This window comes from Fundulus heteroclitus, unplaced genomic scaffold, assembly GCF_011125445.2.
Source record: "Fundulus heteroclitus isolate FHET01 unplaced genomic scaffold, MU-UCD_Fhet_4.1 scaffold_46, whole genome shotgun sequence".
Taxonomy (NCBI): domain Eukaryota; kingdom Metazoa; phylum Chordata; class Actinopteri; order Cyprinodontiformes; family Fundulidae; genus Fundulus; species Fundulus heteroclitus.
In genome coordinates, this window is record NW_023396879.1 from 1,926,296 (window position 1) to 1,951,147 (window position 24,852).

General features: G+C 39.7%; 1 protein-coding gene across 2 annotated transcripts; it reads left to right on the forward strand.

Annotated features, from left to right (window-relative positions):
• Positions 1–3,134: 3,134 nt before the first annotated feature.
• Positions 3,135–22,878, forward strand: LOC118560611 (gastrula zinc finger protein XlCGF57.1-like). Of its 2 annotated transcripts, XM_036131907.1 has the most exons (3): positions 3,135–3,402; positions 11,880–11,989; positions 19,769–22,878. In XM_036131907.1, exons 1-3 carry the CDS (start codon positions 3,231–3,233, stop codon positions 21,215–21,217), a joined length of 1,731 nt encoding a protein of 576 aa, XP_035987800.1. In that variant the 5' UTR covers positions 3,135–3,230; the 3' UTR covers positions 21,218–22,878. The 2 variants fall into 2 exon arrangements, with proteins under 2 accessions (XP_035987800.1, XP_035987801.1); XM_036131908.1 differs by lacking the exons at positions 3,135–3,402; positions 11,880–11,989 and adding an exon at positions 14,049–14,278 and having other exon boundaries at positions 19,665–22,878.
• Positions 22,879–24,852: the final 1,974 nt, after the last annotated feature.

A 24,852-nucleotide genomic window follows, 5' to 3' on the forward strand; every position in this document is an offset into this window, starting at 1 on the left:
TCACATGCAGCAATGGGTTGTGGGAATTGCTTTTTGGCAAAGTCCACATTGATGTGTACTTCTGATAAGGTGGTTCTGTTGTGTATATTCAGTGTGTGAGGAATCCTGACAGCGTTCAAAACTATTTTCCCATTACAAAAGGGGAACTAAAGGTAAACAAGATTATCTGTCAATGGAATGAGCATTTAACCCTAAAATAAGATAATTAGATATACTGCACTTCAGTTGGGTTGTACCATTCCATTCCATCCCATCTTTATTTATAAAGTGCTTAAAACAGCTGAAACACAGTGTTGTACATTGCTACAAGCTAAAACACATCCATTAAAAAAAATAAAAAGATAATGCATGAAAATGCTAAAAAGAAACAATAAAACCAATTAAAAATGAAAACCAAGTCTCTAGTGGTAAAAGCCAAAGATTAATAGTGGCTTTTTAGGCGAGTTTTAGAAGTGGGCAGTGAAGGAGCCTCTCTGGTGAGCAGGGCTCGTTATTCCATAACTGAGTTGTTCTTATTTTCAGTGCAAACCTTTTATTCTGTTACCAGATCATCTTGTTTACCTTCTCAAATCAAGAAAAATTTACTTTTAGTTCCTTTTTCGCAGTTCCTGCAGCTGCTCTGAAACTGATCCTGGACTGAGGGAAGTGACCTCAGTCTTCCTCGCTTTAATCTGCCGCACCATCCTGAGGCACAGCGCATCAATCCATTCTCCACCACAGCTCAGTAGAAATCATTTGGAGATGCTGGGAGGTGGTGATGTTTGTTTCAGTTTCTTCAGACAGTCCGTTCTCTTCTGGGCGTATTTCAGGATTCCAGTGGTGTTATTAGTGCAGACTTCAGGGATCTTTACTCTGAGAAATGTTCCCTGTTCCCTGAAGGTCTCTGTTATTTAAAGGAGAAGTCCGGTCAAAATCAGAATTCAAACTGCTGAAAGTACTTTAAATATACAATTATTACATGCTGTTCAATAAATGATAAGATTTTTTAATGAAGAGTAATTTTGATTTGAAGGTTTTTTTATGGAGGCAGCCATCTTGGTGAAGATCAGTACTGCCTCCTCCCAGTTTGTGACGTCAGGTCAAGGTATCGACTGTAGAGCAAGTCCCAATGCCCTATCTGTCCCCTTGTAAATAAATATCAGTTTTAATGCCAAAATATATTTTTAACCTCTTAAACAAATATAGACATGGTATTAAGCATTTAAATTAATACTAATTTTACATTTTAGAGACATAAAAAGACAACAAATAAGCATTAAAATGCGGTTTATGGGTTGGGTTCTGGAATGTTCTGAGTATAAAACTCATCTTTAGAACCAATCTCTGCTCTAAATGGTGATCTGCACCGCCTAATCTACAGTTATTATCAGTTATTGCACCGTAAACTGCAGAAAATACGGTCAGAGCAGCTCCTCCTGAGTTTACTCTGCTGCTGTCAGGATGAGCTGCAGCGTTATGAGGCGGAGGGATATTTCAGCGTCACTTAGTTTAGAGCCCAAACAATCAACTTCACTTTCAGAAACAAACCCAAAAAACTCGTGAAAGTTACAAGCGACTTTAGAAAAAATAAAACCAAAGTCGTATAAAATAAGTGGGCTTCACATCAGTGAGCATTCTTTCTAAGTGTGTCTCCGCCGCTCTGGTCAGTAAACAACTGTTCCAGCATATTCTACATAAAAAAAAGATTAACGTGCCTAAACTCCTCGCTCTCATGTCATGTTCAAAACATTCTTCTTTGAAATGTTAGCTGCATATGACGTTTTTTCTCTCTGACCAGAAGTTAGATGGTAATTCCTCCCTCTTCAGGTAGGCATTCCAACAAAAGAACCCGGGGGTGGATCATGAATGGGAAAAGTGAAAAAACTAATGTTTTCCACTTTTACCCAATATATTGTTACATCCACCTGCAATGCATGTGAACATTGTTGCTTCAACAATAGCTCTCGTGAATTTCAATGGTGAAGTCCTCTGGAAATCCAAAATAATTGGTGTTAATCGCAGCTGTGTAGAACGGCTCCTGTTGAGTTAGATCGTAGAGTGCAGTGCCTCACCGCACAAAGACCTCACAGGATGTGATGTCAGGCGGCCATTACTGCCCAAATATGGGCAATAATGGCCGCCTCATACACAGTGATCCAGACGACAATTTATGCTTTTATATGTCTATATTCTCATAAAATCTTACTTACGGAAGGTAATTCCCCGGGATGTGGTTCCAGTGTCTTTTTATTTGCACACCCATAAGCTTCCTGGGACGTAGCTCTGGAAGTTGCTAACTGTCAATACAAATTCGAAATTATGTATTAAGTTAGACTATAAATCATTTAATTAAATCAATTGGTCCCATGTAGCCCCTAGAGGGACGTTTTTAGTCTGCCCGTAACATCATCAGGGACCCCTCACACCCCCCCCCCATGGACTGTTCTCCCTGCTGCCCTCTGGGAAGAGGTTCCAGCATCCGCTGCAGGTCCACCAGGTTCTGCAGAAGCTTTTTCCCTGTCGCCATCAGACTGTTGAACTGCTGAAGTATAAAATGGACCCTGCACCACTTTTGCACATTTGCACTATTGCATCTTTATCTAGCATTACAAATGCTGCCGAACTTGCAGTTTACAAATGCATTTTTGCATCATTTCTGCACATACAAATGGTTTTCATTGTTATCTTCACCTGCATTGTTTACATTTCAATTGTTTACTTTTAATTACAAGATGTATGCAACGAAATTTCGTTCTGTATGCACTCTGTACATACAAAATGACAAATAAAGATGTCTAAGTCTAAGTCTTATCTGGAAATCGGGTGAGAATTCACCGGATTCAGAGTATCTGAAAACATAAAGTACATTTTCCTGTATTCTGTCTGAGCGCAGCTTGGTCTGACCTAAGATGGCCGCTAATGTTCCCTCTGGATGCAAGAAAAACTGTGACAAACGCTGTTTGAATGAACTAAATACTCAAAGTTTGGCTCTAAGGAACAAGAAGGAATTCAACTAATAGACTACTTTAAAATACTTCTGGAAACATGGCGCTTAAACATCTTTTATTTTCTACAACAACCTGGATTAAAGGTGAGGAAAGAAGTTAAGATACAGCAGGGGGCGCTAATTCTTTCTCACTGCTATCAAACAGGAAGCAGCTGCGTCGGTGACTTCCGGTGCTAGCAGCGTTAGCATGGTTAGCCTGTGTGTGGTCGGTGTGTGTGTGAGTGTGTGAGTCTGCGCAGCAACAATGTGTTCCGTGGAGCCTCTGAGAGAGTTTATCAGAGAGAGACTAACTGCTGCTGCGGAGGAAATCTGCTCCCAGCTGGAAAGAACCATCGTCCGCTTCGAGGAGGAGATGGACCGTCAGCGCAGACTGCTGGACCTCACCTGGAGGCCCCGGCTCAGCTTACAGCCAGCAGGTTGGCTCCAGCAGCGGTACCGGTGGGCTTCTACTGGGGGGAGGTTTCAGGAAAGTGTTGCTGGAGCCAGTTTGCAGCTCCGGCTTTTTATTCCTGAAGCTTTATGACCAAAAACTGAGCAGAAGTCAGGAAAAGAGTTTCCTCTTCGTGGAAACACAGAAGAAGAAATGCTTCCTAATAAAATCCTTTAAATATACTTTAGTGGCTGACCCAGTTTCTAAAACTCTGGCTTAGAAAGTAAAACCCTAAACTCAGTCAGAAAAGGAGAATCTAACAAAGGAAATATAATCCATAAACTCAGTCCTACTGGACTTGCTGTAAACTAAACTTACAACGGAAAGATAATTTATCTTCTTCTCTATTGTGTTAGTCCTGCTGAGCTTTAAGGTTTAAACGGTAGTGAAGTCAAATCTTTATTAAACTATTTGCAACTCATTTTAGCGATCAAGGCAAGGCAAGGCAAATTTATTTATATAGCACAATTCAGTACAAAGACAATGCAAAGTGTCATGATTAAAATACAGCAAAATAAAACAGAATAAATGCAAGTAGGAATAAAATGTAGATAGAAAATATAACAAAAAAGTGGTGATTCAGTTAACTAGAACAGTTGAAGGCAATCCTAAACAAATGTGTTTTTAATCTTGATTTAAAGGAACTCAGGCTTTCAGCACCTTTACAATTTTCTGGAAGTTTGTTCGAGATAAGCGGAGCATAGGAACTAAATGATAAGATAAGATAGTCTTTATTGATCTCACAATGGAGAAATTCACTCGTCACATCGGCTCCTACAAGAAGGTGCAGAGTAGGGAAGGTGCATTCAGTTATATACAGTGAATCTTCATATATACAATGGATCAGAAAGAATACCAAAAAATACAAAAAAGGAAATAGGAATGGGCATATGATGTCTCATTTACATTCTTAGTGGTCTATATATATAAACATATATATATATATATATATATATATATATATATATATATATATATATATATATATATATATATATATATATATATATAAACATATCTATATACTTAAATATATACATATATCTATGCTGCTTCTCCTTGTTTAGTTCTGGTTCTGGTTCTGCAGAGTTACATACTGACACAAAAAAAATTCCTGTCCTTTAAGTTGAATTTAAACCAGTGGAGAGCTGTACCATACCATACCATACCAGCTTTATTTATAAAGCACTTTAAAACAACCACAGTTGATACAAAGTGCTGTACACTCCAAAAACACAACAAAATAAAAATAATTATAATTAAAAGTAGTTTAAAAACAAAGACATACACTTTAAACTAGATCTCGCTGGTGTTGAAAGCCAAGTTAAATAGATGCCCGTAGCAGTGTACCAGAGAGACCGACCCGGTTCTCCAGGCGCTCTAACAGAATGGAGTGATCGACAGTATCAATGCTGCACTGAGGTCCATCAGAACCAGCACTGAGGTTCTGAGGTCCAACAGAACCAGCACTGAGGTCCACCAGAACCAGCACTGAGGTTCTGAGGTCCAACAGAACCAGCACCTTGATCAGGGCGTTCTCTGTACTGTGGTGAGGAAACCTGACTGGAAAACATCAAAGCGGCTGGTCGTTGTTAAGAAGCTGTTTAATTGTTGAAACTCAGCTTTTTCAATAATCTACTGATAAAGGGGAGGTTTGAGATGGGCCTGAAGTTCTGGAGGAGAAGTTTGTCTAAATTGTTCTTTTTCAGCAGTGGTTTGATAATTGCTGTTTTTAGGGACTGGGGGAAAACACCTGACAGGAGGGACGTGTTTATTATCTGAGTCAGATCAGACGCTATTACAGGTAAAACTTTTTTAAAGAAAGCTGTGGGGAGAACATCAAGGCAGCTTGAGGAGGAACTTAACTGCTGAATGATCTACTCTAAGCTTTTGTAGTTTATTTGGCTGAATTGGGACATTTTGTCAGGATAAGTTCCAGCTGAATAAAGCATTGGTTCTGGAGCTGGTGTGGATGTACAAACTGATCCTCTAATTTTTAGGATTTTTTCAGTAAAGAAGTCAGCAAATTCATTGCAGGCCCTGGTGGAGTGGAGTTCTGAAGCCACGGACACAGGAGGATTTGTTAACCTGTCGACTGTGGAAAATAAGACACAAACATTATTAATGTTTTTCTTAATGATCTCTGAGAAGAAAGATTCTCTTGCATTTTTCAGTTGTGAGTTATATCTGTAAAGTCTCTCTTTATAGATGTCATAGTGAACCTGGAGTCTATTCTTTCTCCACCTGCATTCAGCTTTCCCTTTTTTCACTTCTAACTGATGGAGCATTTCTCCAAGAAGATTTTTTGTTCCCAGAAAAAATCTTCACTTTAACTGGAGCAATGCAGTTAATGATGTCTGAGACTTTAGACTGAAAGTTATCTACTAGCTCATCTACTGAGTTGAGGTAGCAGAGTAAGCTTGAATAAATGTTTCAGTGGCATTGTCCTTAAAGGTGTATTTTCTTACGACGTCCCTTTGGCTAAATGAGTCACTGGTAATGATACATTCAAAGGTAACAGAAAAGTGATCGGATAAGGCAACATCAGTTACATTGACCTGTGAAATGTTTAGACCTTTAGTGATGATTAAGTCTAAAATATGTCCCTGCTTGTGTGTTGGCTGTTTAACATGTTGAGTTAAACCAAAGTTTCTAAGTGTGTCACACAGTTCTTTTGCACTTCTGTCTTCAGGGTTGTAAGCCTCGCACACACCACTGTGAACTTTATATACGTGTGGGCTGGCCAGCATTAGAGACACGTAGACTCACTCACTGGTATATGATCATTTATAAGGGTATTCTGCGTCTGCTCCCCTCATACCTCTGTGAGTTCATTCAACCAAGAGCGGCTGGACTGTATTCTCTACGTTCTCAAGAGTCTCTGCTTCTGTCTGTGCCTAGTATCCGCACTGAAGCTGGAAAGACAGCTTTTCAGTACTCTGCCCCCACAGCATGGAACAATCTTCAGAAAGACTGGAAGTTGAAGGATTTGATTCCGATTGGACATTTTAAACGATTGCTCAAAGGTTTGGAAATGAGATCTATGGTTTGTAACTGTTTTATGAAATTCTAATTTAGATAGATGTTATTGTAAACTGTAATGTAAATTGTAATGTAATCTTTTGCCGCTATCTTGGCCAGGACTCCCTTGAAAAAGAGATTGTTAATCTCAATGGGACTTTTCCTGGTTAAAAGGAATAATAATAATAATAAAAAAAAGTTGTCAACGTGAAAGTTGAAGTGTCCAACAATAATTAAAAAGTCATAATCAACGCATATCACAGACAGCATGTCACTAAAATCATTAAAAAAAGTTTGATGTGGACTTAGGAGGCCTGTAGACATTCAGAAACATAGTTCGTACCAAAAGAGTCAAATTTTCCCAAAAACACCTTTTTACACTTTAGTGAGTCATTAAACAATGTTGCTACTCCTCCACCTTTCCTTTGCTGTCTGCTCTCACAAAGAAAATTGTAGTTTGGAGGTGTCGATGCCAGCAGAATGGCTGCTTCATTAAATTCATGCAGCCATGTTTCTGTTAAAAACATTACATCAAAATTGTTGTCAATAATAAAGTCATTAATTAAAAGGGATTTTCCTGACAGAGATCTAATGTTTAATAAACCTAGTTTATATGATTTGGTGATTGATTGGCTTTTCTTGTTTCTGCCACGTATCATAACAGATATTCCATGTTCTCCGTCAGGAGGCCCAGGCTGATGCTGGAAGCGGTCTTGACTGATAAACGTGCTGCCAGGGCCCGCTGTATATCACAAGGAAGTTATCCGAAGGTCTTCAGGACAGGCATGTTCTGTGATATGTAGAGGAGGAGGAGGATCTGGACCTCTGCGTCCTTTGGAAGATGCTGATTTAGTCACAGAACTGCGGTTTTCAGAATTAATATGTGGAGAGGATGTCAACTGTAGACCAATCTTTAATACTTTGTTCATGTTATGAGAAAAATCCAGGAAAGGAACCTCTGGGCTTTGTGGAGAAGAAGGGGAGGCGGGTCCGGTCTGGACCGGTGTTCGTGACGATGGAGGTTCTTGGTCCTCTCTTTGTCCTGCTGAGATCTGGGATGGATCCTCCTGTAGCTCTGACGACGCCTCTTTGTGTGTCATCTTTCTGGCCATTTTTATCTTGGCTTGTTTGGGCTGTACTGGGCTTATCTTTTGTTTTGGCACTGGATGTACTTTGTTTTGGGACAAAGCTGATGCTGTATGGTTCACAGAATAGAAGATGTTTGAAATCAGCCGTTTTGCACCTGACCTATTTAGAGAGAAACCATCTCTGCTGAACAGATGTCTCCTCTACCAAAAGATGTTAAAGTTGTCTATGAAGGTTACAGTTGTTTGCATGTTTTTTCCAACCAATTGTTTAGCATCAAAATTCTGGAAAAAATCTCGTTTCCACAATTAACGGGTGAATGAGGGCCACTGAGAAACACCATGACATTAAGACCATCAACTAGATTTAGCAGACGAATGTAATCCTCTTTCAATACTTCTGATTTTCTTATCCGGGTGACGTCCTTCAGTGCTTCAGCATGTATTATGAGTTTTTCCAAGGTCGGGCGTTCTTTCAAGATCCTTGGAAGGATGTCTAATAAATCAGACACCAGGCCATAGTTTGAATCGTTATAAATTAACACCTCTGTGTTTTTCTTGTTACCGAAATGTTTAATCCCACTCACAGATCGATTGCATAAAATCAGGGTCCTTGGCCCCGTAGCATGTCTTTTCTCTGGTAGCTTAGTGTTGACATACCTCTGAATGTTGTCATGATTCTCCTGTGTCACATTTTGGAGCGGAGCGAATCTGTTTCGTAAAGGAATTCCAGCATTTCCAGCAGGTTTACTCCTATCATTTGTTTTGAGAACAGTCCGCTGCTGTTTCATTGGTCCTGGGACATCTCTCTGTAGTCTCGGCCAGTTTTCTTTGTCTAGGCGTGGGGTTCGTTGATCCTTTGGTCTTGCACCCAGAGTGGTCCAGGGATTCTCATTTTCCTCAGGGAACTGTTTGTTCAGAGAGTTGCTGGGCTGGTGGTCCCCGTTTGGAGTCGCAGGCAGGGTTGTTTCATTTCCATACGCGCCGTTTACATCATAATTCAGTTTGAGTCGGCATATCTTCTGTTCCATAACAGCGATCTTCTGTAGAAGCGTGTCAAGGTCCACTGTGGTGAAGGTAGGCATCTTTGCAAAATCTAAATAAAAAATAAATAAAAATAAAATAACTAAATCCAACTTTCCGTGGTTTTGGCAAAGAGATAAAAAGGAGATAAAAAGTAAAAGGCAGGAAAATGCAAGCAAGCAGGGAGCAGAGAAAAAAGCGTCCGAGCAGGCAAAGAAGCGGAGAGAAAGTTGAACTGATGTGATAATTTGGGTCAATAATATTTATGGGTTTTGTATTTCTTTATCCTTTTGACGGCGTAAAAAAATTAAACACCAACGTCTACTTATAGCTCCTGCTCCTATCTCCTAGCTCCTATCTCCTGCTCCCTGACCTTTCCTGGGTCAGCAGAACTCCTTCAGGGAGAAAAGGAGCTTCATCTGCTGAGCTGATTCCAGACTTTAACTCTGACGTCATTAGTGACGGAAACATGGAGGTTGGAGTCAGAGACATGGAGGATGGAGTCAGAGACATGGAGGATGGAGTCAGAAACATGGAGGATGGAGTCAGAGACATGGAGGATGGAGTCAGAGACATGGAGGATGGAGTCAGAAACACAGAGGATGGAGTCAGAGACATGGAGGATGGAGTCAGAAACACAGAGGATGGAGTCAGAGACATGGAGGATGGAGTCAGAAACATGGAGGATGGGTCCTGGGCCGCGGTTATGAAGGGACCCATGGCCACTGATGGTGAAACAAAGTTGGTCTATTGAGGCTGATTCATTCGGATAATTAGCCCTGATTGGCCCAGACTCCTGCTGTGTGTTAAAGTGATCTGGCCTTTTCTTTTAAAATCAGACCATAAACTATCACCGTTGTTCTTCCTCATCGTCCATGTTTATTTGCTCTGAACTCACATGCTATACGAGCAAACCTGTGATATCTGGCTGGGCGATATAGGAATAAAAAGCATGTTGATAAAATAGAAATCAGATCAATCGATATCGATAATTATCAATAAATATATTTTAAGTGCAGCCCTGGCTATTTAAACTTTGCTTTATGACGTATTTTTAAATAAAGACACTGAATTCAAACACAACTCTTTGTCCAACCAAATTTTTACCAAAACTAAGTCTTAAAATAGAAGAAACAACATGTGCTCTCTGAAGCTTGGGTCTGCGTTGTGATTGGTTGGGAAGATTAAGGACTGTAATATTAACCTAGATTATTGGCTGTTCTTCTATTGAACTTCTTATTGAATCTTCTTTTTTTCTATTGAACCACAAATTTATCAATCAATATATATCGTCATTAAATCATCGTCCAGCCCTAGTTATATCTACGATTTCCTCACCACCACAAAAAAAACAAAATGCTGCAAAAAGCATTTTAGGGAGCTGATGGTCGCTGAGAGGTAGGCGCACCTGTGCTCTGGGGGTTGGATGGCGGCCTTTCAGCACCTGAGGGGGGGGGGGGTGTGTAGCAGGTTATCACAGAATGCAACGCTCAGACTCGTGCCGATGCATCCACTGCGCAGCCTTACGCTGTAGTGCGTTTGGCCTCAGGAACACGTCGCCACACGTTTTCAATCATCTGAAGATGTGCTGATTTTAAGCTCCGATACAATGTTTCGTGGACTTTTAAGATTTAACATGGCTCGTCGTCTTTTATTTACTTAAAACAGGGATCTGCAACCTGTGGCTCTTTGGACCTTCCATAGTGGCTCTTAATAACTTTTGCTGCAAATTATATTTTTATTATGGTGTTTAAATGTAAGAATAATGATAAATGCAGGTTTTAGCAGGATTTTCTTGGAATAACTGCTTTTAATTTTTACAACAGAATGACACTAAAAGTGCCAGTAATATTTAATTTTAAATCAATATTTTTTTATTATGTTAGATACTATGATTTTTACAGTTTTTGTTTTTTTTCCCCGCAGAAAGTACAAAACGTCTGCAGTTGTATTATAGAAACCATCAGCTCTGCTAATGTCAGAGTTTTTATTTTGAAAAAAGCTTGGTGCCAATAAACGCACGTCATGGTCGGATTATTTGATTTTCAGCCCATATAAACGGTACTTTCTCAATACTTTACTTATAATCCGAACACATTTTAATCACATCCGGGAAAATTACGTAAACTAGCACCTGTCATCAACCAGCTAACAAGCTAACAGCCGCATTAGACAAGCTACCAGGCAGACTGGCGCGCTGTTCGCTTTTTTTCACTTTGAAAATGAACAAACGTTAGATATAGTAACGACTTACCCTGCTGTTTAGCTCTCTTCACCCTCATCAATGACTGCATGTTGTTTTAGGTCCTGTGTCACTGTGGTGCCCTTATCATTTGTAGAATGTACTACAAAAAAAAAACAGCATTTGAAAATGCCGCCTTCACTCCACTCACTGTGTTTATTATTATCCATTGAGCCAGCATTTCTTCTCCTGACTCTTCGTGAGTTTATTGGCAGTTAGCAAACATCTTTTCAGTGTGCATTACCGCCACCAACTGGTGAGGAGTGTTCCTCAGCCAGCACTGACGACTGCCTGCATGAGGTAAATGGCTCCGTGACATAATTATTTTCAACAGCTGAGCCGCATCAGAGGGATCAAAGAGCTGCAGGTTGCTGACCCCTGAACTAGACCGTTATTAACAACTGATATTTATATCCGTCTGGTTGCTGTTTGTGTTCGAGGAGGTGTTGGCCATGTATTATCTTTTTGATCGTGGGACAGTCACAGTGATGCAACGTCAGCAGTGTGGTCTTTGTTTCAGGGAGTTCAAAACGTAGGGCAATGTATGTAAAATGTATTATATTGGTTGTGAACAATTTAAGCAGTATTAATGTTGGATACCAGTGTTGGCCCAAATTTTCATATTGATGCATCTTCACTAATAAAAAAATGAAATGTGATTTAAACCTAAACATTTCTTGATCTCTACTTAGCTTGTGGCTGAATAAACTGATCTGACATCAAAACAGGTTCAAATTCCTCTGGTCTGCAGGACCTGATGGACAGAATGGACAAACTGTTATAAACTGTTTAGTGAATTTTAATACTTTGGTTTTACTGGCTGTTAAAAAATATAAAGTTTTAACAGTTTAGTTTTAAAAATATATTACAAAAGAATAAAAATATCCTTTTTTTTACATTGTGGAAATTAAATGTTTCTTTATACAACAAATTATATCTGGACTCTGCAGTTGGCTGAATGTCAGGGAAATGGCTCTGAGCTAAAACGCTGCTGAGTTGAAAATGTTTGACTTTGACGATAGAAAGAAATAAAAATTAATAAAGTGACCTTTTCTTATAATAATCACATTAACAAGACTTTTATTTGTCCAGATCTTCCACATCATTATGGCTGTAAGGAGAAGGAGATCCAGACGAGCCAGCAGCCTTGTAACGAAGAGACAAACTGTAGTTTGGACCAAGAGAGACCAGAACCTCGGCAGGTGATGAAGGAACAAGAAAACACCGAATTCCTGCAGGTGAACATTAAACTGGAGGAACCAGAACGTCTGCAGATAAAAGAGGAACAGTGTGAAACTGGAATCAGTCAGGTTGAAGAGCGGCTTGTTCTGAATCAGCAGACTGATACGCTAATGATGAAGGAAGGAGACCATGGAGAACCAGAACCTGGTGAGGACCAGCTCCCCTCTCAGAACGCTCCTGAAGCTGAGAACCTAAACCAGAAATGGAGCCTTGACAAAGACTCAGGGTTGAGTAGAGATGAAGTGTTGAATCAAAATAATAGAGATAAAACCAAACCAAAGAGGCAGAAAGTTGAGAAACGAGCTTTTTGTCAAATCTGTGGTAAAAGTTTCAGTCCTTGTTATTTATATGATCACATAAGAACTCACACGGGTGAGAAGCGTTTCTCGTGCAAGACCTGTGGAAAGCGTTTCATTCAAAGTAGTCAATTGACCCGTCATATGAGAACGCACACAGGTGAGAAACCTTTTTCATGTTAGACCTGCGGAAAATATTTCAGTCAGAAGCTTTACTTGACTCCACAAAATAAACCACGCTGGTGAGAAACCATTTCAGTGTCAGATTTGTGGAAAAGGTTTCATCCAACAAAAATAATTTAGTTACTCATACAAGAATTCACACAGGTGAGAAACCTTTCTCCTGTCAGACGTGTGAAAAAATTTTCAGTGACAGAAGTAATTTAAAACATCACATGAAAACTCACACAGCTGAGAAACACTTCCCGTGTGAAATCTGTGGTCAGTTTTTCTCTCGAAGCAGTAAATTGACTCTTCACATGTGCGCTCATATAGATGAGAAGCCTTTAACAAGTCAACCCTCTGGACAAGGTTTCAGTGATGTAAGTCATTTCAGGCCCAACATGAGTGCTCAAATGGGTGAGGAGGTGTAATTCTTCAAGTCTAATATTGAAACACTTGAGCAGTTTCAGTTGATAAACTTTACCATCATAAATCTGAAGGCCTAACATTCCAGTGTTGAAGGTTAATTTATAAAATCAATGTATTTTCATTAGTGTGTAAAGAAATGGCCACACAAATAGGTATTTGTGATCTATCACAGTCAAGTTTGAAAAACTTCAGAAAGAAATACAAAAAGATGAAAGCATGAAGTATATAAATCATGTAAAATAAGTAATTAAAAAATCAAGTTCTGAAACAGTAGAAGGTCAGGATTCTAGCAGTTTATGGTAGAATGCTGTACATCGTAAAAGCTGCAAAATGTGTGAAACTTGGTTTCACTCCCCAGCGATTGACATAATTCTCTTCTTACAGACTTGCAAAATACGAAATGTTCTAGCTTCATGTTCTCGACATGTCAGGCAGGAAATCTTTTCTTCCATTGTGTCCCACTACTTTTCTGTGACTGGTCAGAATTTGGAATATATTTTTATTTTGGACAGATGGAAATCTCTCAGGCATCTGTCAAAGTAAACCATGTAGTCGCTCCTGTAATTCTTGTACAAAATAAACTTAGATTTGTGACCAAGGAATATATGAATTGTCTTAAAGTCAGAATAAATGGTTTACACTTGCTTGTGGTGTTGTGTCACAGCTGTTATTTTTAAATAAAGTTACCATTTTTTATGAAGCTTTGCCTTTTATTCAGAGGAACTAGATCTCCTTTATTCTGGAAGGTGATATTTTCCTTTTTCTTCTGGGTGTATCTGAGACAGTCAGGGCAGTAAAGCATATTAGATAGTTGGTCTTATTAATTATGAGATCAAAATAACGTTTTAATGTGCTATTAGAGCAGAAAATCTAGCAAAGTTTGGACTTAAAGAAAAAAAAGCCTACGATGTCTGAGAAAAGAGATAAAATGACATAAAATATAGTTAATCTTTGAAATTTCTAACATGTTTTTCTTTTATTTTTACTTCTGGAAGTTTATTAGAATATTCGGGGTTTTAGTTGATGAGACTTTTACATTTATGGGCTTCTGTCCAGCAGGGGGCGCTAATACCTTCTTACTGCTATCAAACAGGAAGTAGCGGCGTTGGTGACTTCCGGTGCTATTAGTGTTAGCATCGTTAGCTTGTGTGGTCGGTGTGTGTGTGAGTGTGTGAGTCTGCGCAGCAACAATGTGTTCCGTGGAGCCTCTGAGAGAGTTTATCAGAGAGAGACTAACTGCTGCTGCGGAGGAAATCTGCTCCCAGCTGGAAACAACCATCGTCCGCTTCGAGGAGGAGATGGACCGTCAGCGCAGACTGCTGGACCTCACCTGGAGGCCCCGGCTCAGCTTACAGCCAGCAGGTTGGCTCCAGCAGCGGTACCGGTGGGCTTCTACTGGGGGGAGGTTTCAGGAAAGTGTCGCTGGAGCCAGTTTGCAGCTCCGGCTTTTTATTCCTGAAGCTTTATGACCAAAAACTGAGCAGAAATCAGGAGAAGAGTTTCCTCTTCGTGGAAACACAGAAGAAGAAATGCTTCCTAATAAAATCCTTTAAATATACTTTAGTGGCTGACCCAGTTTCTAATAAAATACTGTGGATTTGAAAGTAAAACCCTAGATTTTAGTAAAAATTTAATTTGGTAAAGGAAAACTCCCCTTTAACAGGGAGGAGAACCTCCAGCAGAACCAGAACCAGGCTCAGTGTGAACGCTCATCTGCCTCCACCCACTGGGGCTTAGAGAAGACAGAGCAGAGACACAGAAAGCTCAGAAGCTCACATTGACCCAGGAGTACTTTCTATGTTAGAGAAGACAGAGCAGAGACACAGAAAGCACAGAAGCTCACATTGACCCAGGAGTACTTTCTATGTTAGAGAAGACAGAGCAGAGACACAGAAAGCTCAGGAGCTCACATTGACCCAGGAGTACTTTCTATGTTAGATGGTAATAGAGGATGATCTGCCTCCCCTGATGATGCCACAGCTAACAGAACGCCAGACCAGGTGTACCTTCTATGAAGAGAAAAATCACAGAGAACAAAAAGTTAAAAGCTGAAATAACAACAAACAATGCAGATTGGAGAGCAGCAGTAATTCTAAATTCTATTCTTGATTTAACAGGAAGCCAATGAAGGGAAGCTAAAACAGGAGAAATATGATCCCTCTTGTTGATTTTCATCAGAACTCTTGCTGCAGCATTTTGGATCAGCTGAAGGCTTTGAACTGCATTTTGTGGACTTCCTGATAGTAAAGAATTACAATAGTCCAGCCTTGAAGTAACAAATGCATGGACTAGTTTTTCAGCATCACTCCTGGACAGAATGTTTCTAATTTTGGCGATATTCCTGAGGTGAAAAAAGGAAACTCTGGAAACCTGTTTAATATGGGATTTAAATGACATGTCTTGGTCAAAAATAACATCAACATTTTTAACTTTATTACCAGAGGCCAAGTTAATGCCATCCAGATTAAGTGATTGATTAAGAAGTTTATTTTTTGAGGACTGGTCTGGGGCTGGAACTTAAGATTATTTAACTATCAATTAATCAGTCGGTTATTTTTATGATTAATTGAAGAATCTGACAAAAAGTTTTATTTCCATTAGTTTTTTCCAAAATATAACATTTAGACTGATGGAACAAATAAGCTCTCATAAAGTAAGTTGCTACTTAAGTGTTCTGTTACAATAATATTAGGTAATAAATAATTCTGCTTGAAATAAAGAAGTTTATGTTAACTAGATTGTTTGTCAATCATTTAATAGTCAATGTTGTCTATATGAGCATAAATTTAACAGAAGTGAAGCTGTCAAACTTCCAATAACGTTTTTTTTTCTTTAAAGAATCACAAAGGCTGTTAGATATTTAATACTTTTGATCTCTTCTTAGGGTTTTACATTTTGAGGGTGTCCTATAGGGACGCTTATGTCTCGTTTTCTTAAGTGTTTTTAATTTGGGTCTGCCTCTTACCATTCTTAGTTTCATTCTGGTTACATAACTATAAACACTATTGATTATTTGGCAGCAAATTAAAACTTAAAGCTGAATCAACAAATTATTACCATCTGAATGTAATTGTATTCTGATTGTTAGGGCTGCTTTATGATCCATAATGCGATCAGCGTCCATCTAAACACTTGTTCTGATTAATTCATGAACTCAGCGCCTGCATGTGGAGGATGGAGCTGCAGCGCAGAACATTGTTCTCTAAGCAGCAACAGCAGGAGTTCTCCACCATCTCAGAACCCAGTGCTTGGTAGGGACTGGTTATAAGAAACGGGTTCAATGTTTAGATTAACATTAACATTTAGAAGTTGTTATTTTAGTAATCATTATTATATTGAGTATTCTGACGATTAACCGAGTAATTGTATAACAAATTGCCACATTCTGCAGAATTTTCACTTAATTACTTAAGCTTATTTTAGGAGTAGTAGAAATAAATGAAAAAATGCTAATTAGCCAAATAATTAGATTTTTTAAAAATATTAAGGCTAGATCTGCAGCTAAAACATTCCAGAATCAAGGCAAGTTTGTTTATAAAGCACTTTTCAGTAACAACGATTCAAAATGCTGTGCATATAAAAAAAAAAAACATTCTGGTTCTGGTTCTGGTTCTGGTTCTGCAGAGCAGGCTGGAGCCAGAAGACCTGAGTGGTCTGGAGGGTTGATGCCCTGATAACAAGTCTGTGATGGATTTAGGTGCTAATTCAGGGATTTATAGACTAACAGAAGGATTTTAAAGTCTATTCTCTGAGATCCAGGGAGCCATGGAAGGACTTCAGAACCGGGTCCATGTTCTCTACGTTCTTAGTCTTAGTGAGGACTTCAGAACCGGGTCCATGTTCTCTACGTTCTTAGTCTTAGTGAGGACTTCAGAACCGGGTCCATGTTCTCTACGTTCTTAGTCTTAGTGAGGACTTCAGAACCGGGTCCATGTTCTCTACGTTCTTAGTCTTAGTGAGGACTTCAGAACCGGGTCCATGTTCTCTACGTTCTTAGTCTTAGTGAGGACTTCAGAACCGGGTCCATGTTCTCTACGTTCTTAGTCTTAGTGAGGACTTCAGAACCGGGTCCATGTTCTCTACGTTCTTAGTCTTAGTGAGGACTTCAGAACCGGGTCCATGTTCTCTACGTTCTTAGTCTTAGTGAGGACTTCAGAACCGGGTCCATGTTCTCTACGTTCTTAGTCTTAGTGAGGACTTCAGAACCGGGTCCATGTTCTCTACGTTCTTAGTCTTAGTGAGGACTTCAGAACCGGGTCCATGTTCTCTACGTTCTTAGTCTTAGTGAGGACTTCAGAACCGGGTCCATGTTCTCTACGTTCTTAGTCTCAGTGGAAGGACTTCAGAACCGGGTCCATGTTCTCTACGTTCTTAGTCTTAGTGAGGACTTCAGAACCGGGTCCATGTTCTCTACGTTCTTAGTCTTAGTGAGGACTTTAGAACCGGGTCCATGTTCTCTACGTTCTTAGTCTTAGTGAGGACTTCAGAACCGGGTCCATGTTCTCTACGTTCTTAGTCTTAGTGGAAGGACTTCAGAACCGGGTCCATGTTCTCTACGTTCTTAGTCTTAGTGAGGACTTCAGAACCGGGTCCATGTTCTCTACGTTCTTAGTCTTAGTGAGGACTTCAGAACCGGGTCCATGTTCTCTACGTTCTTAGTCTTAGTGGAAGGACTTCAGAACCGGGTCCATGTTCTCTACGTTCTTAGTCTTAGTGAGGACTTCAGAACCGGGTCCATGTTCTCTACGTTCTTAGTCTTAGTGAGGACTTCAGAACCGGGTCCATGTTCTCTACGTTCTTAGTCTTAGTGGAAGGACTTCAGAACCGGGTCCATGTTCTCTACGTTCTTAGTCTTAGTGGAAGGACTTCAGAACCGGGTCCATGTTCTCTACATTCTTCGTCTTAGTGAGGACTTCAGAACCGGGTCCATGTTCTCTACGTTCTTAGTCTTAGTGGAAGGACTTCAGAACCGGGTCCATGTTCTCTACGTTCTTAGTCTTAGTGAGGACTTCAGAACCGGGTCCATGTTCTCTACGTTCTTAGTCTTAGTGAGGACTTCAGAACCGGGTCCATGTTCTCTACGTTCTTAGTCTCAGTGGAAGGACTTCAGAACCGGGTCCATGTTCTCTACGTTCTTAGTCTTAGTGAGGACTTCAGAACCGGGTCCATGTTCTCTACGTTCTTAGTCTTAGTGAGGACTTTAGAACCGGGTCCATGTTCTCTACGTTCTTAGTCTTAGTGAGGACTTCAGAACCGGGGCCATGTTCTCTACGTTCTTAGTCTTAGTGGAAGGACTTCAGAACCGGGTCAATGTTCTCTACGTTCTTAGTCTTAGTGAGGACTTCAGAACCGGGTCCATGTTCTCTACGTTCTTAGTCTTAGTGAGGACTTCAGAACCGGGTCAATGTTCTCTACGTTCTTAGTCTTAGTGAGGACTTCAGAACCGGGTCCATGTTCTCTACGTTCTTAGTCTTAGTGAGGACTTCAGAACCGGGTCCATGTTCTCTACGTTCTTAGTCTTAGTGAGGACTTCAGAACCGGGTCCATGTTCTCTACGTTCTTAGTCTTAGTGGAAGGACTTCAGAACCGGGTCCATGTTCTCTACGTTCTTAGTCTTAGTGGAAGGACTTCAGAACCGGGTCCATGTTCTCTACATTCTTCGTCTTAGTGAGGACTTCAGAACCGGGTCCATGTTCTCTACGTTCTTAGTCTTAGTGGAAGGACTTCAGAACCGGGTCCATGTTCTCTACGTTCTTAGTCTTAGTGAGGACTTCAGAACCGGGTCCATGTTCTCTACGTTCTTAGTCTTAGTGAGGACTTCAGAACCGGGTCCATGTTCTCTACATTCTTAGTCTTAGTGAGGACTTCAGAACCGGGTCCATGTTCTCTACGTTCTTAGTCTTAGTGAGGACTTCAGAACCGGGTCCATGTTCCCCGCCTCTCGCCCAGTGAACGCTGGAGATAGAACCAGCACCCCCCGGGACCCTATGAGGGATTAAGCGTGTCAGAAAATAGACGGATGGATGGATGGATGGATGGATGGATGGATGGATGGAATGTAATAAACCAAACCTCTCTTTGATCGCTGCTTAATTTATGGCCGAAGAAATTAAGATCTGACAACAAAACAGGTTGAAATTGCTCTGGTCTGCAGGACCTAATTTACTAAATGGATTTTATTAACCGTTTGGTGAATTGTAATCCTATCGTCTTATTGGCTGTTAAAAACAGAGGTGGGTCTTTGTGAACTGCTCAGCCAAAAACAAAAAAAACTCTGTTGACAGAAAAAGGGGGGGAGAACTCCTTGTTCTTCCTTTGGCTGCGCGCTACATCTGGTTGAAGTCCTAGGACCTGCTCTGTCAATCCAGCAACCATCAGGGTGAAGATGATGTTTGGCTTTGTCCAGCAAGGCAACCATCACCGTTTCCAACGCGTGTTCCAACGTGAGGAATTATCAGCAGAGATGAGGTCTCTTCTATACTGCTGAAAGTGTCTGAAGGAGAAGAGCCCTGTTGCATCGTGCTTTTATCATCTCAGGGTGTGGTCTCACAGGTATTAGAGTTTTGAGTCCTACACCGTGTTGCATACTGGGAGCCGTAGTCCGAACGGCCATTTTCTGGCACAACAGCTCAGAGCTAAAACGCTGCTGAGTTAAAAACATTTCACTTGCTGACACAGAAAGATGAAAAAATAACTAAAGTGACCTTTTCTTATAATAATCACATTAACAAGACTTTTATTTGTCCAGATCTTCCACATCATTATGGCGGTAAGGAGAAGGAGATCCAGACGAGCCAGCAGCCTTGTAACGAAGAGACAAACTGTAGTTTGGACCAAGAGAGACCTCGGCAGGTGATGAGGGAACAAGAAGAAGCCGAATTCCTGCAGGTGAACATTAAACTGGAGGAACCAGAACTTCTGCAGCTAAAAGAGGAACAGTGTGAAACTGGAATCAGTCAGGTTGAAGAGCAGCTTGTTCTGAATCAGCAGACTGATACGCTAATGATGAAGGAAGGAGACCATGGAGAACCAGAACCTGGTGAGGACCAGCTCCCCTCTCAGAACGCTCCTGAAGCTGACAACCTAAACCAGAAAGAGAACCTTGAAAAAGACTCAGGATTGATAGAAGAAGTGTTGAAACAAAATAATAGAGAGGAAACCAAACTGAAGAGAAACAAAGTTGAGAAAAGAGCTTTTTGTAAAATCTGTGGTAAAAGTTTCAGTCCGTGTTATTTATATGATCACATAAGAACTCACACAGGTGAGAAGCGTTTCTCATGCAAGACCTGTGGAAAGCGTTTCATTCAAAGTAGTCAGTTGACTGGTCACATGAGAACTCACACAGGTGAGAAACCGTTCCCATGTCAGACATGTGGGAGACGTTTTAATCAAAAATATAACTTGGTTACTCACATGAGAATTCACTCAGCTGAGAACCTAAACCAGAAAGGGAACCTTGATAAAGACCCAGGATTGAGTAGAGATCAAATGTTGAAACAAAATAACAGAGATAAAACCAAACTAAAAAGAAACAAAGTTGAGAAAAGGGCTTGTAAAATCTGTGGTAAAAGTTTCAGTCCATGTTATTTATATGATCACATAAGAACTCACACGGGTGAGAAGCGTTTCTCATGCAAGACCTGTGGAAAGCGTTTCATTCAAAGAGGTCAGTTGACTGGTCACATGAGAACTCACACAGGTGAGAAACCGTTCCCATGTCAGACGTGTGGGAAGCATTTTAATCAAAAAAATAATTTGGTTACTCACATGAGAATCCACTCAGCTGAGAAAAACCTTCCCTGTGAAATATGTGGTAAACATTTCTCTCGCAATGATCTGTTAGCCTCTCACTTGACCACCCATACCAGTGAGAAACCTTTTTCCTGTCAGACCTGCGGAAAAGCTTTCAGTCTGAAGATTTATTTGACCCGACACACAAGAACTCACACAGGTGAGAAACCTTTTCAGTGTCAGATTTGTGGAAAAGGTTTCATCCAAAAAGAGAATTTAATTACGCACACAAGAACGCACACAGGTGAGAAACCTTTCTCCTGTCAGATGTGTGAAAAAAGTTTCAGTGACAGAAGTAATTTAAAACATCACATGAAAACTCACACAGTTGAGAAACGCTTCCCGTGTGAAATCTGTGGTCAGTTTTTCTCTCGAAGCAGTAAATTGACTCTTCACATGTGCGCTCATATAGATGAGAAGCCTTTAACAAGTCAACCCTCTGGACAAGATTTCAGTGATGTAAGTCATTTCAAGCCCAACATGAGCGCTCAAACAGGTGAGGAGGTGTAAGCTGATAACATTGAATTACTTGAGCAGCAACATTCCAGTGTTAAAGGTTAATTTATTAAATCAATTTATTTTCATTACAGTCTGTAAATAAATGGCTACAAAACTGGGTATTTATCTGTAATCTCTCACAGAGGATTGAACATTTTCAAAAAGAAATACAAATAGATGTAACCACAAATTATATAAATCATGTAAAATAAGTAATAGAAAATATCAAGTGGTTAAACTTAGCAGAAGTTCAGGATTTATCAGTTTATGGCAAGAAGCTGCAAAATACTCTGCTCTGTGAGTTCTTGTTGCTTGTTCTCGACACGTCTCGGCAGAACACTTTTCTTCCATGCTGTCCCACTACTTTTATGTGATTGGTCAGGATTTAGAATTGAATTTTATTTTGGACAGACGGAAATCTCTCAGGCATCTGTCAAAGTAAACCATGACGTCGCCCTGTTCAACTCTTGGTTTAAAGCAGAAATTAAATGAAAAGTGAAATGCCTGCTCTGTCTTCCCAAAAACCCCAGTCGGCCTGATGACCATCTGCACTAAGCCTGGTTCTGGTTCTGTTGGACATTTCTTCCCGTTAAAGAGGAATTTTTCTCTCCACTGTTGCCTCATGCATGCTCAGTATGAGGGATTGCTGCGATGCCATCGACAGTCCACTGTGGCTCTACGCTCTTTCAGGAGGAGTGAACAGTAAAAGTCAATGAGAAGATGCAACCTGCTGGGTTTCATTCAAGGAAACATTGAACCCACCTGTCTGGAGGTTTATATGCGTTCTTGAACTGTTTAATGTTTGGACACCCCTTTAGTTCCAACTGTTCCATGGTCTTGCTCCACAGAAATACAAAAAATTTAATTATAAGAGGACAGTTCACACCCCCCCCCCCAACCAATGAATATTTTTGTAATATTACTTGGTCACAATTTTATTTTTTTGCTTTGAACACTATTAATGCTGTTTGTGTCTCTACAAGATCTGTAAATCTGAGTAATTCTGACAGCAAACATAGTAAATTGGTGTGGTCTCTATATCCAGCCCCATGAATAATCTGTATAGCTTCCTTTTGCAGAATGCATAATGGTTGTATTACACTTTTATAATTATTACCCCTAACCACTGCCCAGTTGCTGAAATATGGAAGAACTGTTGAAAAATATAGAATGTGAAGTGATTTGTAATCCAGAACATGTTTTTTCTTAATTAATATTTCAATCTCCCTCCTTGGTACTTTAGCTTGTACATCCCTAATGTTGATTTCCAGCATTTGTGTTCATCAATGATCTCAGAAAATATATTTCTACACCTTCTTAAATTAAACCCATCTAAATGACATTGTAACTGTGGTTTAGTTCTTTATTTTCTCAACTAGAATAAATCTGATTTAGCTCAAATTTAATGACAATTTATTTCTATCAAACCAGACTTTAATTTTAAACTCTGTTTTAATCTTTGTAGTAACAACTGCAAGTTGTCATCAGAACAAACAAATGTTTTTACCATCTGCAAATAACACACACTTAATGTACCTCATGTACAAAATAAACTTAGATTTGTGACCAAGAAATATATAAATTGTCTTAAAGTCAGAATAAATGTGTTACACTTGCTTGTGGTGTTGTGTCACAGCTGTTATTTTTAAATAAAGTTACCATTTTTGATGAAACTTTGCCTTTTATTCAGAGGAACTAGATCTCCTTTATTCTGGAAGGTGATATTTTCCTTTTTCTTCGGGGTGTATCTGAGACAGTCAGGGCAGTAAAGCATATTAGATGGTCAGTAGTTGATCTTTTTATGAGATCAAAATAACTCTTTTAATGTGTTGCTAGAGCAGAAAATCTAAAAATTTTGCACTTAGAAAAAGAAAAAAAGCTTAAAATGTCTGAGAAAAGAGATAAAATGTTCTAAAACATAGTTTATCTTTTAACCTTATAACATGTTTGGCTTTGTTTCTGTACTTTTGGAAGTTTATCAGAATATTTGTCTTTTTTATGGGCTTCTGTCCAGCAGGGGGCGCTAATACTTTCTCACTGCTATCTTTTTGAACGAGTTCTGAAAGAGCCTGAAGACTTGTATATATATAGATGGAGACTTCATCACTTTGCACAATTTCTGCAAATGATTGAGGTTCTCAGGTGTGTGACAAATGATTGATGTTCTGACTGTGAAATATTTATGTTTATGTAACCTTTATTTATCCAGGTAGGTCTCATTGAGATTAAGAATCTCTTTTTCTAGAGAAACCTGGCCAAGAATGGCAGGAGCTCTCAATTCCAATGAAAAACTACAGACATGTAAATACATTAAAGATGCAATTTTGGCAGAATACGATAAAAAATTTGACAAAATATCTACAAACAGATACCTTATTTATAAACTGTTTTAAAAACTCCCTTAAATACATTAACAGAGACCAAATCCTTCAGCTTCAAGTTCCTCTGCAAACCTTAGGCACATTTAGTCAAATCAACCCATTCGAATGCAAAGAAAAACCTTCTGAATATTTTCTATTAACAAGCGAGAGAAGAGGGAAGTTATCCCAAGATGGTTTTGTAAATTAAATTATACCATTGAGTAAGTCTACTCCTGGGAATGATTAAATTAGTTATAGTATGTTAAATAATCTTAGTGATGTGAATAAAGAAATATTGTTAGAATTATATAATAACTTGAGTTATTTTTGCCCCCTAGTAAATAGGGCAGATGGTCATAAATATTCTTGCTTTCCCTCTCTACAGCGTTCCAGCTCATGCGGCTATTTTCATTGTACAGATCAGTTATCAGCTGATCACTGCGCTGGTGGCTCCGCTGTCTGAAATCATTCCGGTGTTGGCGACACTGATGACGTAGACCTAGTTATATTTAATTACAAATATAATTTTTCCCCTGGCTCTCTGGTAAAACACTCGTCAACAGAGTGGCTTGAGCTAAAACCGAAACTGAAGGGGGTGTAATGGTTCTCCAACGACAGCGCTATTGGGGCATTTACATCTAAAAAGGGATTCATGAGTTGTGAAGTACTGTTGGGGGGACTGGAGGCTGACAAAAATTCTCGTATCTCTGGGACTTCTAGTGTTAACTAACCTCAATTATTTTTTGGTCAAGCCATGTTTTGATATTAATACTAGCCTGCTCCTGCTTATCTCTGAAGGCCCATCTTACCCCGGTTTAAGATTTGGCAGTAAAGGAGAAACAATGATCAGAGGCAAACATTTAAAATATGCATATTTAATTCATTTGGAATTCCAAAAGGAGACAAAACTTACAAGCTCATTGTTACCCCACGTCCTTCTCCCAGGCATTGCAGTTTTGTCTAATCAAAAGGTTCACAAAGACATCCTTTTATCACACCAGCAAACCCCTCCGATTAGGCTGAGGGTTGCGGAGGCAGACCCCGTGGGTCCAAGCGTGATCTACCCTCGAGGTTCCCATGCAGTACGGCTAATTTATTACTCAAACTGTCTTATCAGGGGTCAAGCCAATGACCTCAAAGCCATAAGCCAACTCTCAACACATCCTGCAAGCTGCGTGTTAACTTTGTCCTGAAAGGGGAAGACACAGTTTTAGAGGGCCTTAGGAGTTCCTTTTATAATTCTCCATACAACTGCCTGATTAATATAACAACGAAGATATTTTCCTC

Bases quoted from the DNA above. Each gene is read 5' to 3' on its own strand.
- LOC118560611 (XM_036131907.1), top strand. From the start codon at position 3,231: ATGTGTTCCGTGGAGCCTCTGAGAGAGTTTATCAGAGAGAGACTAACT. The intron at 3,403-11,879 runs GTTGGCTCCAGC...TTATTTGTCCAG, and splicing joins GCTCAGCTTACAGCCAGCAG to ATCTTCCACATCATTATGGC. The intron at 11,990-19,768 runs GTGATGAAGGAA...AGACCTCGGCAG, and splicing joins AGAGACCAGAACCTCGGCAG to GTGATGAGGGAACAAGAAGA.